This window comes from Miscanthus floridulus, chromosome 8 (assembly GCF_019320115.1).
Source record: "Miscanthus floridulus cultivar M001 chromosome 8, ASM1932011v1, whole genome shotgun sequence".
Classification (NCBI taxonomy): domain Eukaryota; kingdom Viridiplantae; phylum Streptophyta; class Magnoliopsida; order Poales; family Poaceae; genus Miscanthus; species Miscanthus floridulus.
In genome coordinates, this window is record NC_089587.1 from 106,578,354 (window position 1) to 106,592,930 (window position 14,577).

At 58.3% G+C, this 14,577-nt stretch overlaps 1 protein-coding gene across 1 annotated transcript; it reads right to left on the bottom strand.

Moving 5' to 3' along the window:
* Positions 1–988: 988 nt before the first annotated feature.
* LOC136469692 (uncharacterized) lies at positions 989–13,683 on the bottom strand. The gene is made up of 3 exons (XM_066467784.1): positions 13,510–13,683; positions 13,046–13,426; positions 989–1,090 (listed from the first exon to the last, which is right to left on the bottom strand). The coding sequence occupies exons 1-3, from the start codon at positions 13,666–13,668 to the stop codon at positions 989–991; spliced, it is 642 nt and encodes a 213-aa protein (XP_066323881.1). The 5' UTR covers positions 13,669–13,683.
* Between the last annotated feature and the right edge of the window lie 894 nt (positions 13,684–14,577).

Consider the following 14,577-nt stretch of genomic DNA (forward strand, 5'->3'; position numbering starts at 1 on the left):
GAACCTAACCAGTTGAGTTGCGCTCGATTTTTACAAGTTAAATCTTTGTAGTTGCCCTCGTACGTATAATTTCCGGTTCCATCGCTGCCAGCAAGTCGTCTTTGAAGAGGGTTTTTTCGCCTCTCTCTCTATATATAAAAGGCATTATTCTAGTAGTGGTGGCATGCTGTCTTGAGGAATTATTGGTAGATATCATAGCTCACAATTTTTGTCTGTTCGTTGGTTGGTTTCTGAGCTGGTTTGGGCTGGTTGGTGCTGGTTTGTTGTGAGAGGAAAACATTGTTGGCTGACTGATTTGGGCTGGCTGAACCAACAAACGAACATGCTGAATATCGAAGAAGAGAGTCTCCATTTGAAAACGAGGTCCAAGTAAGCACTGTGCAATTCATCAATTAGGCAGCTGCGGCCGCAAGCAACGGAGCAATAACACACGAGCAGAAAACGTGACAAACTAACTCCCCCTAGGCATCGGAAGTCAGACAGCGCGCGGCGACGGACGGTGACCTCTCAGCTCGAGCCATCACAGGGAGAGAAATGCAGCAGTGAAAGCTAGCTCTGGCTGGCGAGATAACACAGCTGCCACAGGAGCAGCTTCTCCTTGTCTCATCCTCAGCCCTGCCCAGCTGCAAGTTTTCTCGAGGCAGGAGTGCACCGTGCCCATCAGCCATCAGCCATCAGCCATCCATCCATCGCGTACCTAACCGCGTGTTTAGTGGGGGGAATTTTGGAATTAGGTTACGGTAGCACTTTCGTTTTTATTTAGCAATTAGTGTTCAATTATGAACTAATTAGGTTTAAAACGTTCGTCTCGTAATTTCCCACCAAACTGTGTAATTAGTTTTTTTCATCTACATTTAATGCTTTATGCACGTATCGCAAGATTCGATGTGATGGATAATGTAGCACTTTTTGGGAAGTTATTTTGGAACTAAACACGGGCCGAGCCTCAGCGAGTTGATGATCGAGTGATACATCTTGACCGATAAAGCTAGTCCGGGAAGGTGCCCGTCTTGTCCAGGCCGAACGGTTCATGTAGAGGTAGGTTCTTCCCACTGGTGTTTGAGTTTGACATGAATCCATCTCTGCTACTCTACCAGGAGCGAAAGCCACTGACAGAGATAAGATCCCGTTCGCGTTCGCGTAAATCCAACTTGATTCGTTTCTTTTTTTCATCTAAAATAGTATTTTTTTTATAAATTCCTCTAAAATTTATCAAACCATTCAAATTCCTCCGAAACCGTACCATCCGAACGAGGCCAATGGCACGTTTGAAAAGAGTGTCGTCAGCACTGAACACAAACCCCTTCAAAAAAAAAAAAACACTGAACACAAGCACTTGCATTGCCTTCGTTGTCCCGCAAACAGAGTCGCTGGCACGTCGCCCCACTCACCTCATGTCATCCTCATCCACTCCTCCAATGGCAGTAGAGAGATGGCGTGGTAGGCCTTGTTTAATTGCTAAGTTTTTTCGCTCTCTCTCCGTCACATCAAATCTTTGGACACATGTATAGAGTATTAAATATAAATAAAAAAATAACTAATTACACAGTTTGATTGTAAATTACAAGACGAATCTTTTAAGCCTAGTTAGACCATGATTAAACAATAATTATCAAATACAAACGAAAATGCTATAATGCCAAATACTGATTCCTAACCCCAGTCTAAACCAGGCCCTAGAGTATACTTGGATGGTAGAAAGCAGCAGTTTTAGGTGGTGGTAGATGTAGGGACATGCAGGCCACTGTGCTCCTTGGTACTCGCTCTCAGTCTAAAGTGGTGTTTAATTGCTTCTCCTAAATTTTAGTTGTTGTACTATCAAATATTTGCATATATGTATGGAGTATTAAATATAGACTAATTACGAAACTAATTGCATAGTTTGCGACTAATTTGCGAGACGAATCTTTTAAGCCTAATTAGTCCATGATTTGACAATGTGATGCTACAATAAACATGTGCTAATGACGAATCAATTAGCATTAAAATATTCATCTCGTGTAGTACCGACGGATTATATAATTTATTTTTTTATTAGTATCCGAACACTCCATACAACATTCTTCTAACGTACTTCTCAAATTTTAGCGACTAGACCACCTTAAAACGACTCTCTCAACGGGACAGAGAGGGAGTATATTCAGTCGAGCCCAGACCCAGTAATCGCAGATAGCGAAGGATATCACGTTATAAATTATCATTCCCTCTATCAAAAAGATTATTGTTTTAGGAATGAATTTAGATAAATGCTTGTCAAGATTTATTTCTAAAGCAATCACCCTATTCGCTTGTTGGTTTCAACCAGCTCAAACCAGCCAACCAACAGTGTTTTCCTCTCACATAAAACCAGCACCAGCCAGCCCAAACCAGCCCAGAAACCAACCAACGAACAGGCCGAATAGTTTTTTTCATGGAGACTGTTAACTACAGTAGCAAACTGTGCCCGTTATAAACAAGAGGAATGTGTACAAATAAAACAGCAGCCATAAAAGAGACTCTTTATACTACTTAATAATAAACAAGAGAGGAGCATCACTTGTGTAAATACTAATAAAACGTACAGCCGTCATGAAGAGAACTTGTCGGATACCGTAAAAAGGGGTACCCTAAGCAAAAACCAAAGAAAACGGCTCAGACCCTAAACAAAAACTAGCAAGACAAACGGGGTCTCAGCCAAAAATCTCCGATTCGCCCGAGGCCTCCTCGCCGAGGTCTGCAATTCTCCGACTCGCCCGAGGCCCCCTCGCCGCTGGCCTCGGGCGACCCCCCACCGAAGGCCTCGGCCGACCCCTTCTCTCGTCACAGGCCTCGGCTGAGCCACCGATCCTCCGTCTCGCGCGAGGCGGGCACGGGAGCACTCCGCTGCCTCTTCCTCCTCCCGTCCCTCTGACAAAACGTCGTGTCGCATTAACTCAGCCAACTGCTGCCCCTGACATCAGCCGCATGCTCGGCACAGTACAGCAGAATGACTGACGGGACAGGAGGCAGGACTGGGCAGGGGTTACCCGCCACTGTGCCAACCACTATGCGCGTGGGTGACGCCCATGCCTCACTGTGCTGCCAACTCCTGCTCCGAGAACAACGCAGCATGGGGAGCCACGTCTGGGCTATTGTGGCCTCGGAACCAGTACCCAGGACCAATAATTCCCTTCAGAGCCCCGGCAGTCAGCCTCAGGGGCTCGGCAGCCTGAGGATCCATGCCCGTCGGCCCCCCCCCCCCCGCGATGGCTCGGCCTCGGCATCTGCAGAGCCACGGCCCCCCACGACGCCGTCACGCGATGACCAGCACGTCGTCCGCCATGCCCAGCATCAAGCTGTACGGGAGCCTCACTATGCCCAAAACCAAGTACGACAGGCGCATCACTTCTGCATGACAAGGACGGGGGCACTCCATCGACCATGCCATGAACAGTGGCCGGCTACAGGGCTCGAACACGCCACCTCTATTAATAAAGCGTTAGGTAGCAATATGTGTACGTCCCAGTTTCTCCCTTAGAGTATAAAAGGGAGGGATTGGGGCCATTTCTAGGGGGGAACGGGCAGAAAAGACGAACACACCGATAGAACTACACACTTCTACGCTGTTTGAGAACAACGTCTCAAACAGCCCGCACCACCCTCGCCGAGACCTGGGGCTAACCCCCTCTCTCACCTAGCTTGTAACCCCCTACTACGAGCACTCCGGTGCAAGGAATACAAGATCGATCTCTCAGACTGGACGTAGGGCCTCGATTGCCCGAACCAGTATAAACCTTGTGTCTCTTTGCATCACCATCCGGGATTAGGGGCACGCAGCACAAATTCACTCGTTGGTTGAGGGACCCCCGGTCCCGAAACACCGACAGTTGGCGCGCCAGGTAGGGGCCTCTGCGTGTCAGCTTCGTCATCCTAGCAAGTTCCGGATGGCAGACCACATTCGACCATGGCGTCTCGGCACCATAGTTTGGTTCGGCAGCCTAGAGTTCATGTCTCTAGGGCATGAGTACGACATGGTGCTCCTCACTCCTCGAACCCCACCGTCCGACGACGAAGTCTCGCCCCGGCAGCCCAGGCGCAGGCGGCGCCCGGGCGGCCGCTCTTGCCACGCTCGCCAGGCACGGCGCGAGCAAGGCCACCCCGACGCTACGCGAGCCCGGGGCGGCACGCCACTCCCCGCCGATATCCTACGACCAGCTGTTGGTACGGGGTCCCTGGCTGGGGACCCGTCTGACCTGAGCCTGGACAAAGGAAAATCGCCGGGGGCTTACGGCGATGCCCAGTCGTCTAGCCCCGCTCCGCCACTCCCTGAAGAGCCGACCCCGGCGGGGCAGAATCTGGAGACGGCCCCGTCCCCTTACCCCTTTGGGTTGAGAAATGCCGCCACCTCTTATGCCTACGCTTACGCTGCCACTCACGAGCACCCCTCGGAACGCCGCCAGCGCTTCGCTCTCGACCTGAGCACCCACTCCGACCCCTCGGACGAGGACGAGGCGTGGCCCGGGGTGGATTTCTCCGAACTCCACAACCCTGGGGCTTTGCGCCAGTTCTTGGCCGCAAGCGACTACTGCCTCGGCTATTCCGACTCCGACGACGAAGGGACTTATGATCCATCCCGTGAGTGCTTCCACGTCGGGCTCGGGATGCCAACGGCGGGCGAAGAGGAAGAAAGGACAGGCAACCATTCACCGCCCCGGGCGGGGGCGGGCGATGCCACACCTCCGCGTCTCGTAGCCCCGGCAGCACGGAACGAGAATCCCGTTCGCGGGGGGCATCGTCGCCCAGACCTGGAGCAGCTCCGCGAGCTTCAGGCCAAGGTCGAACAGGACCGACTCCTTCTGCAACAGCTCCGGGACACTCTCGAGCAGGAGCAGCGAGGGCGCGGTGAGGGCGGAGGAGCCCGAGGGAGGGCCCGCGATGTCCATCACCGCATCAACGACAACGAGGGGGGAGAGCCACCCCCGATCTTTAACCGCGCTAGCCAGAATGTCGTAGCTGCTGCGATGCTGGTCCGAGCAATGCCCGAGCCCTCCACCACCGAAGGGCGACGGGTCCGCGGAGAGCTCCGCGACCTCCTCGAGACCGCAGCAGTGCAGCAGGCCGAGAGTTCCGCCTCCCGCCGACGCGGAGGCACTTCGGAGCAACCCACAGCGCAACCTCGAGGGGGTCAGGATGCCTCGGTCCGTCCCGAGGCCGCTCGCGCACCGACGGTCGACAGGGCCCCCTCGGTGCGCGACCGACTTAGGGACCAACGCGAGGCACAGGGCAACCACGAAGTAGTTGGCAGGCGACGGCGCCACGACGACGGAGCCGCCCGAGGCTACCACCCACACCGAGGCGGTCGCTACGACAGTGGAGAGGACCGCAGTCCTTCCCCTGAGCCGCCAGGACCTCGTGTCTTCAGCAGGGCCATCCGCGTTGCTCCTTTCCCCGCCCGGTTCCGACAGCCGGCCAACCTCGCAAAGTACAGCAGCGAGACCAACCCGGAACTTTGGCTCGCCGATTATCGCCTGGCCTGCCAACTGGGTGGCGCGGACGATGATCTGCTCATCATCCGCAATCTCCCTTTGCTCTTGACGGACTCGGCGCGAGCCTGGCTTGAGCATCTCCCCCCCTCGCAAATCCACGACTGGCGCGACTTGGTTAGGATCTTCGTCGGGAACTTCCAGGGCACTTACGTGCGCCCTGGGAATTCCTGGGATCTTAAGAGCTGCCGCCAGAAGCCGGACGAGTCTCTCCGAGACTTCATCCGGCGCTTCTCCAAACAGTGCACCGAGCTACCCAGCGTCGGTGACTCGGAGATCGTCCAGGCTTTCCTCTCCGGCACCACTTGTCGGGACTTGGTCCGAGAGTTAGGACGCAACATCCCGCGCTCTGCCGCCGCGCTCCTCGACATCGCCACCAACTTCGCCTCGGGCGAAGAGGTGGTGGGGGCCATCTTCCCCAACAACAACAACGCCAAGGGGAAGCAGAAGGACGAGGCCCCCGAGGCCTCGCCCACCCGCGTCCCTAAGAGAAAGAAGAAGGGTCGCCCGGGGAAGCAGGAGGTCCTCGAGGCCGTTCACGTCGCCACAACAGATCGCAGGAATCCCCGAGGCCCCCGCGGCCTCGGGCTATTTGACGACATGCTAAAGAAGCCCTGTCCTTACCATCAAGGCCCGGTGAAGCATGCCCTCGAGGAGTGCACCATGCTCCGGCGTTACTACGCCAGGCTTGGGCTCCCCGACGACGATGAGGCCAGGAAAAGGGGCGCCGGCGAAAGGAACGGTGATAAAGATGATGGGTTTCCCGAGGTACGCAACGCCTTCATGATCTTTAGCGGACCCTCGGCATGCCTCACGGCGCGCCAGCGAAAGAGGGAACGCCGGGAGGTCTTCTCGGTTAGGGTAGCCACCCCCCGGTACCTCGATTGGTCTCGGGAAGCAATCACCTTTGACCGGGATGACCACCCCGATTACGTTCCAAACCCCGGGCAGTACCCGCTTGTCGTCGACCCGATCGTCGGCAACACCCGGCTCACCAAAGTACTCATGGACGGAGGCAGCGGCCTCAACATCCTCTACGCCAACACTCTGGAGCTCCTGGAGCTCGACCAATCACGGCTTCGAGGTGGTTCCGCGCCCTTCCACGGCGTCGTGCCAGGGAAGCGCACACGACCCCTCGGACGCATTGACTTGCCCGTCTGCTTTGGCACTCAATCCAACTACCGTAAGGAGGTCCTCACCTTCGAGGTAGTTGAATTCAAGGGGGCTTACCACGCCATCTTGGGGCGCCCGTGCTACGCCAAGTTCATGGCGATCCCCAACTACACCTACCTCAAGCTCAAGATGCCAGGCCCCAACGGCGTCATCACCGTCGAGTCCACGTACGAACATGCATACGACTGCGACGTCGAGTGCATCGAGTACGCCGAGGCCATCGTGGAGGCCGAGACCCTCATCGCCGATCTCGACCAGCTTGGTAGCAAGGTTCCCGACGCCAAGCGGCGCACCAGGGACCTTCGAACCCGCGGAGGCCGTCAAGTTCGTCCCAGTCGATCCCACCGTCCCCGACGGTCGGGGACTGAAGATCAGCGCCACCCTCGACAGCAAATAGGAGGCCGTGCTCGTCGACTTTCTCCGTGCGAACGTCGACATGTTCGCATGGAGTCCCTCGGACATGCCAGGCATACCAAGGGAGGTCGCCGAGCACGCCTTAGATATCCGGCCAGGCTCCAGGCCGGCAAAGCAGCGCCTGCGTCGGTTTGACGAGGAGAAGCGCAGGGCCATCGGCGAAGAAGTACAGAAGCTCGTGGCAGCCGGGTTCATCAAGGAAGTATCCCATCCAGAGTGGTTGGCTAACCCTGTACTAGTCAGGAAGAAAAGTGGCAAGTGGAGGATGTGCGTGGACTACACTGGTCTAAATAAAGCATGCCCAAAAGTCCCGTTCCCACTACCACGAATTGACCAAATCGTCGACTCCACTGCAGGATGCGAAACCCTCTCCTTCCTTGATGCGTATTCCGGTTACCACCAAATCAAGATGAAAGAGTCCGACCAGCTCGCGACTTCTTTCATCACCCCATTCGGCATGTACTGCTACATAACCATGCCGTTCGGCCTCAGAAACGCAGGGGCTACTTACCAACGGTGCATGATCCAAGTCTTTGGCGAACATATCGGACGAACCGTTGAGGCCTACGTGGATGACATCGTGGTCAAGTCCAGTAAGGCCGGCGATCTCGTCGGCGACCTGGAGGTTGCCTTCACATGTCTCAGAAAGAAGGGCATCAAGCTCAACCCCGAGAAGTGTGTCTTCGGGGTTCCCCGAGGCATGCTCTTGGGATTCATAGTCTCGGAACGTGGGATCGAGGCCAACCCGGAGAAGGTCTCGGCCGTGACCAACATGGGCCCGATCCGAGACCTCAAAGGCGTGCAGAGGGTCATGGGATGCCTTGCGGCCCTGAGCCGTTTCATCTCGCGCCTCGGCGAAAAAGGCCTGCCCCTGTAGCGCCTCTTGAGAAAGTCCGAGCGCTTTTCTTGGACCGCCGAGGCCGAAGAAGCCCTCGCCAGGCTTAAAGCGCTGCTCGCCAACCCCCCCGTCCTGGTTCCGCCCACCGAGGGTGAACACCTCTTACTCTACGTCGCCGCGACGACCCAAGTGGTCAGCACGGCCGTAGTCGTCGAGAGGCAGGAGAAGGGACACGCTCTGCCCGTCCAGCGACCTGTCTACTTCATCAGCGAAGTGCTCTCCGAGACTAAGACACGTTACCCCCACATCCAGAAGTTGGTTTACGCCATAGTCTTGGCCCGACGCAAGCTGCGTCACTACTTCGAGTCCCACCCGGTGACTGTGGTGTCGTCTTTTCCCCTGGGAGAGATAATCCAAAACCGGGAGGCCTCGGGTAGAATAGCCAAATGGGCTGTCGAACTCATGGGGGAGACCTTGTCTTTCGCGCCTCGGAAAGCGATCAAATCGCAGGTCCTGGCCGACTTTGTAGCCGAGTGGACCGACACACAGCTGCCACCCGTTCAAATCCCATCAGAATGCTGGACCATGTACTTCGACGGGTCTCTGATGAAGACTGGGGCCGGCGCGGGCCTGCTCCTAGTCTCGCCTCTCGGAATACACATGCGCTACATGATCCGGCTTCACTTCGCCGCCTCCAACAACGTCGCCGAATACGAGGCCCTCGTCAACGGCCTGCAAATCGCCATCGAACTTGGAGTACGACGTCTCGACGTACGTGGTGATTCGCAACTCGTCGTCGATCAGGTGATGAAAGAGTCAAGCTGCCATGACCCCAAAATGCAGGCATACTGCGCGATGGTACGTCGTCTGGAGAACAAGTTCGACGGTCTCGAACTCAACCACGTTGCACGAAAGTTCAACGAGGCCGCGGACGAACTGGCAAAGATGGCGTCGGCACGAACCCCGGCCCCTCCGAACGTCTTCGCCAGAGACATCCACAAGCCATCCGTCGACTACGCCTCGGCGACGGAAGAGGACCCATCGGCCGAGCCCACCGCAGGGCCCGAGGCCCCCTCTGCCGCCGAGACCCCGTCAGCCGAGCCCGAGGCCATGGCGATTGACGCAGAGCCTCCCAAGGCCGACCAAGGAACGGACTGGCGAGTCCCTCTCCTTGATCGCCTCGTCCGAGGAGAGCTTCCTGCTGACAGAACCGAAGCCCGACGGCTTGCGCGACGCGCCAAGACTTACGTCCTCTGCGACGGCGAGTTATATAGGCGCAGCCCATCTGGTATTCTCCAACGATGCATCACCACCGAGGCTGGCCAATCCTTACTTCGGGACTTACACGCGGGAGTCTGCGGGCACCACGCGGCGCCTCGGACGCTCGTGGGTAACGCCTTCCGCCAAGGTTTCTATTGGCCAACAGCGGTGGCCGACGCCACAAAGCTAGTACGCACCTGCGAGGGATGCCAGTACTATGCTCGACAGACGCACCTCCCGGCCCAAGCCCTCCAAACCATCCCCATCACATGGCCATTCGCTGTGTGGGGGACTGGACATGGTTGGGCCTCTGCAGAAGGCACCCGGGGGCTATACCCATCTGCTGGTAGCTATCGACAAATTCTCCAAATGGATCGAGGCTCGTCCGATCGCTCAGATCAAATCCGAGCAAGCGGTGCTGTTCTTTACGGATATCATCCACAGGTTCGGGGTTCCTAACACCATCATCACTGACAATGGGACACAATTCACCGGTCGCAAGTTCCTAACGTTCTGCGACGACCACCACATCCGGGTGGCCTGGTCGGCCGTAGGGCACCCAAGGACGAATGGCCAAGTAGAACGTGCCAACGGCATGATCCTACAAGGCCTTAAGCCAAGAATATTCAACCAGTTGAAGAAGTTTGGCAAGAAATGGCTTGCCGAACTCCCGTCAGTCATCTGGAGCCTAAGAAATACCCCAAGCCGAGCCACGGGATTCACACCGTTCTTCCTGGTCTATGGAGCCGAGGCCATCCTCCCCACTGACTTAGAATACGGCTCCCCGAGGCTACAGGCGTACAACGAACAAAGCAACCGCACTGCCCGCGAAGACGCCCTCGACCAACTGGAGGAAGCCCGAGACGTCGCGCTGCTACACTCAGCCAGGTACCAAGCAAGCCCTACGACGCTACCAAGCCCGGCGCGTCCAAAGCCGGGACCTGAAAGGTGGGCGACCTGGTGCTGAGACTGAGGCAGAGCAACAAGGGCCGCCACAAGCTGACCCCACCCTGGGAAGGGCCGTATATCGTCGCTCAAGTGCTGAAGCCCGGGACCTACAAGTTAGCCAACGAGAAGGGCGAAATCTTCACCAACGCTTGGAACATAGAACAGCTACGTCGTTTCTACCCTTAAATTTCCAAACGTTGTTTACATTGTTTCTCGAAATACAATAAAGAAGCGTTCTTTAGTTGTTATAATCTTTCGAGGAACCCCCTTATAGACAAATCGATTGTATAGAACCTAAGGACCGAAAGATCGTCTCAAAGGCGAAAAGGCCGGCCGAGCCGTGAGAACGGCCTATGCCTCTGGGCTACGGCAGCTCCCTCACCACCGTTTCGCCCAAAGGACAGCTTAGGCTCCGAGGAAGTTCTTTGCAGAGAGGTTGTCTATCGATAGGGGCTCGACGTCACTATAACACAATAAGGGAGACTCGGCTCTGCCTCTGCAAAGTCGAGCCTCCCTCGGGGGCTAAAAAGGGGGAACCCCCCTAAGTCCCGGACACCATTTCTCAACCGTTTTCCGAAAATTTCCACGCCAAACTCTCTCGCGCTCCGACGGGACCTTCGCAAGAAACCCAGAGACCAAAAGCTTGTCTGGAGGCCAAAGGGCCGGCCGAGTCGTGAGAACGGCCTACGCCTCTGGGCTACGGCAGCTCCCTCACCACCCTTCGCCGAAGGACGGCTTAGGTTCCGAGGGATTTCTTCGCGATCGAGACAGAGGGCACAGACTTAGAAATAGAATGGAAAACGGTTAAGAAACACACATACGCAAATACTTTAAGGGCCTCGACGGCCACAAAAAAACGTCACGATTCGGCAACTAACTCAATCCGGTTACATGGCCCCTTTTGGCCCAGGTCAAAGCTCAAGGATCGGCGGCTGGCGCGGGAGGGACCACCTCTTCTTCGAACAGCTTGGCCAACGCAGTGCCAGGCGCCTCGGCCGCCTCCAACAGCCTCACGACCTCTGCATCAGCCTCCTCGTCATCTTCTGGCAACACATAGCCGTCGCTGACAGGCCTCGAGGTTGATGGCGTAGTGCGAGGAGACGACGGCCAGGGCGCGCTTGACACCCGTGTGCAACGCCCCTCGGAGTCTCTCGCGGACGTAGCCGCTCAACGCAATCAGGCGGCTCCCAAGGGAGCTAGCTGATTGGACCTCCTCGACGTCCAGAGCCTCGCAGGCGGATCCGGACAGCGCTGCGCAGCGCCTCGTGCTCCCGGACCTCGACATCCAGCGCCGCTTGCGCCGCGACGGAGGCCTCAGCCGCCTGGGAGGCTTCTTTCTCCAGATCTACGTCCGCAACAAGGGGTCAGGAGTCAAGCGCGAACCAGGACAAAAAGAGCAAATGGAGCGAGGAACATGGTTCAGCGGAACTTACCCTCGGCCTTGCTCTTCCAGGCTGAGACCTCGACCCGAGAGGCCTCGGCCGCCTTGGTAGCCTCTGCCAAGGGCGACTTTCGTCGCCTGATGCTCGCTCTGCTCCGCACCCAGCTGCCCGGCTGTGACCTTAGCAGAGGCCGTCGCTTCTTGGGCCCAAAGCCTGAAGGAGTCTCGCTCCTCCTCCAGTTCCTTGATCTTGGCCACCAGAGGGGCGGACTGCTCCTTAGCCGCGGCCAACTCCGCCTGAATATCAGCACAACGAAGGCGGAGGTCCTCCACTTCCGCACTCCGTGCCGACAATAGCCCCTGGGCATCGGCAAGCAGGCCCTTTTGGCGCCGGAGCTGGTCCCAGATATCCCTCTCATTTCGCAGGAACACCGACTTCCCAAGGGATCGGGTCTCGAGCTCCTAAGGAGGCAAAACAAAAAACACACGTCAAACACTGCGATGGGGGCTCGGAGAGAAAACAACGCGGCACGAGAGGGGAAAGTACTTACCCGCGTGACACCGGGCAAGTCCTGACCCATAATAGTCATCGCTGTCTGCAGCGACCGCACTGCCAGTTGGCGGTACTGCTCGAGGGTACCCCAATGCCCCCCCTCTGCGGTATCTTCAAGGGCGAACACGGGCTCCCCCTCGGGGTCAGCCCGGTTCCGCTAGAAAACACACGGGAAGTTCCACCCGCGAGGCTCGGGCTGTAGCCGGACAAGAGCCGAACTCCCCTCGGTGGGATCTGGGACTGGTTGCTCCGCGGTACTGGCCACCTCGACGTCCGCCGCCTCCTTCCCTCGGGAGGAATCATCAGATGAGATCGTCTGAACCAGGGGCGGCGCCAAAATTTGCCCCATCTCCACCTCCATCGCCTCGGTCTCGACGGACCCGGGGGCTCTGGCCTCCACCATCTCTACCTCGATGGCCCCGGCGTCCACCGCCCTGACGTCGGAGGTCTCGGGGGCTCCGGCCTCGCCCTCAATGGCCTCGGCAATAGCAGACGCCCCAGCCTCCTTTTCCTGGGCAGCCGCCTCCTCCGAAACGGCCTCGCCCGACGCCGCGCCGCGTCGCACGCCAGCCTGCGCCTCCGCTGCCTGATGGGCGGAGGAGCTAACGTTCACCTTGAGCGCCTTACGGGGCGCCAAGGGAGGATCTTCCACCAGAAGCGTCTGGCTGGAAGAAAAGACACTCCCAAGGTCAGCATGCAACCAAGGGGCGAACAAGAAGTACTACGGAAGACGCTTACCGCGAACGGGGATGCAGCCGCTTCGACACCGCCAGCCTCCTCTGCAACGGCGGCGGTGGTGGCAGCAGCGCGGCCTCAGTGTCCACCAGTGCCAGCTGGCCTCCGTCGGACCCCGGCACCTCCTCGACCCTTCGCGGAGATAATGGGGTCGCCCCCACCGTCACCCGCTCCACCTCCACCGTCGAACCCATCGGGCTGACGGCACGCTCCTCCGACACCCGCACCTCGGGTGTGTCGGCCTCGGCCCCGGGACGGGCCGCCACTGGCCCCGGGACACCTCCTCCTCCTCCTAGGGGCGTCAGGCTCCTTGCCGGCGCCCCGGGAACCATCTCCCTGATGTCGGGGAGGTGTTCCAGGCAGGCCGTCCCCACCTCGCGCCCGCCGCCGTCGCTCGAAGAATCCGACACCGACGACGAGGGAGACGGCTCCAAAGGGAGACCGTCGAGCCTCTGGCGCCGGCGACGGGCGTCCAGCTTTTCGCGCGCGAGGATCTTCTTCGTGCGCTTCGCCTCCTGGGCATCTTTCTTCTTCTTCTCCTCCTCGGCACGCGCCCTGTTCACGGATCGCCGCCGGGCGTCCTCGGGAACGGGCGGCGGGGAGCCTCGCACGTCTCTTATCCCCTGTGAGAACGACGAAGTAAGACAACAGACCAAAAAGGCGAAAAACAAGAAGGCCGCGAAAGCCTCGACAACATCCAACTTACCAGCGAGACATACCCCCGCGACGGGCGCATCGGGAACGGCGTCAAGTCATCGAGCCTCGGCTTCCCGTCTACCGCCTCTCTCACCCGACGCAGGGTCTCGTCGTCGGTAAGAGCGAAGGCGGACATCTTGACACCGGCGATCGAATCACCCGGGGTCATCTCGAACAGCCGCCGCCGCCGGGCCATCAGAGGCAACACCCTCCGGCGGTGAAAAGCCGCCACAACCACGGCCGCCGAAAGGCCAGTGGTCACGCAGCTTCCCCAAGGCCCTCAAGAGCGGTTCCAGCCTAGGCTGATCGGCCTTGACGACGCCGTATCCCCATTTTTCCGGTTGACTCTCTACAACCCGCCCGGTATAAGGGGGAAGTCCTCCGCCGTCGTTGCGGAGGTAGAACCAGCCGTCATACCAACGACGGTTGGACGTTGACAGCTGGGCCGGGATGTAGAGGGACTGCCGGTCTTGGCGCACGTGAAGGGTGCAGCCGCCGGCCCTCTGCGCCTTCCGAGCCCCCCTCGTCCCCCCCGGCTTGGAGGTGAACGTCGCTCGGAACAAATGGAGCCACAACTCCCAGTGGGGAGCGATCCCCAGGTACCCCTCACAGACGGCGACGAAGATGGCCGCCTGCGCGATGGAGTTGGGGCTGAAATTGTGCAGCTCCACGCCATAGTAGTGCGGGAGTGCCCGCATGAAGCTATCCGCCGGCGACCCGAAGCCTCGCTCATGGAAGACGACGAAGCTCACCACGTAACCGTCGCGTGGCCTCGGCTCCGACTCGTCCCCCGGAGCAATCCACTCCGGCTCGTCAGGGTCGGTGATCGGGCGAAGAAGACCGGCCTCCACGAGCGACTGCAGCTTCTCCTCGGTGACGTCGGACCGCTCCCAGGGATCCGCCGGGAGGATGACGGGACCACCAGCCATTGCGCGGCGGAGGACGCTGCTACGGCGGTAATCTCTCTCCCTCTCTCTTTCGATCTCTCGCCCTCGCCGTTCTCTTCCCCGGCGCTCTATGCTCTCAGCAACGGCACGGAGGCAGCAAAAGCGAACGCGGAAAAGGTAAGGAGGGAGAG

Coding starts and splice junctions, on each gene's coding strand:
- LOC136469692 (XM_066467784.1), bottom strand. CDS start 13,668: ATGACCCCGGGTGATTCGATCGCCGGTGTCAAGATGTCCGCCTTCGCT. Junction 13,427..13,509: donor CGCGGGGGTATGTCTCGCTG/GTAAGTTGGATG, acceptor TCGTTCTCACAG/GGGATAAGAGACGTGCGAGG. Junction 1,091..13,045: donor CGGCCCGTCCCGGGGCCGAG/GCCGACACACCC, acceptor CGCTCCTGGTAG/AGTAGCAGAGATGGATTCAT.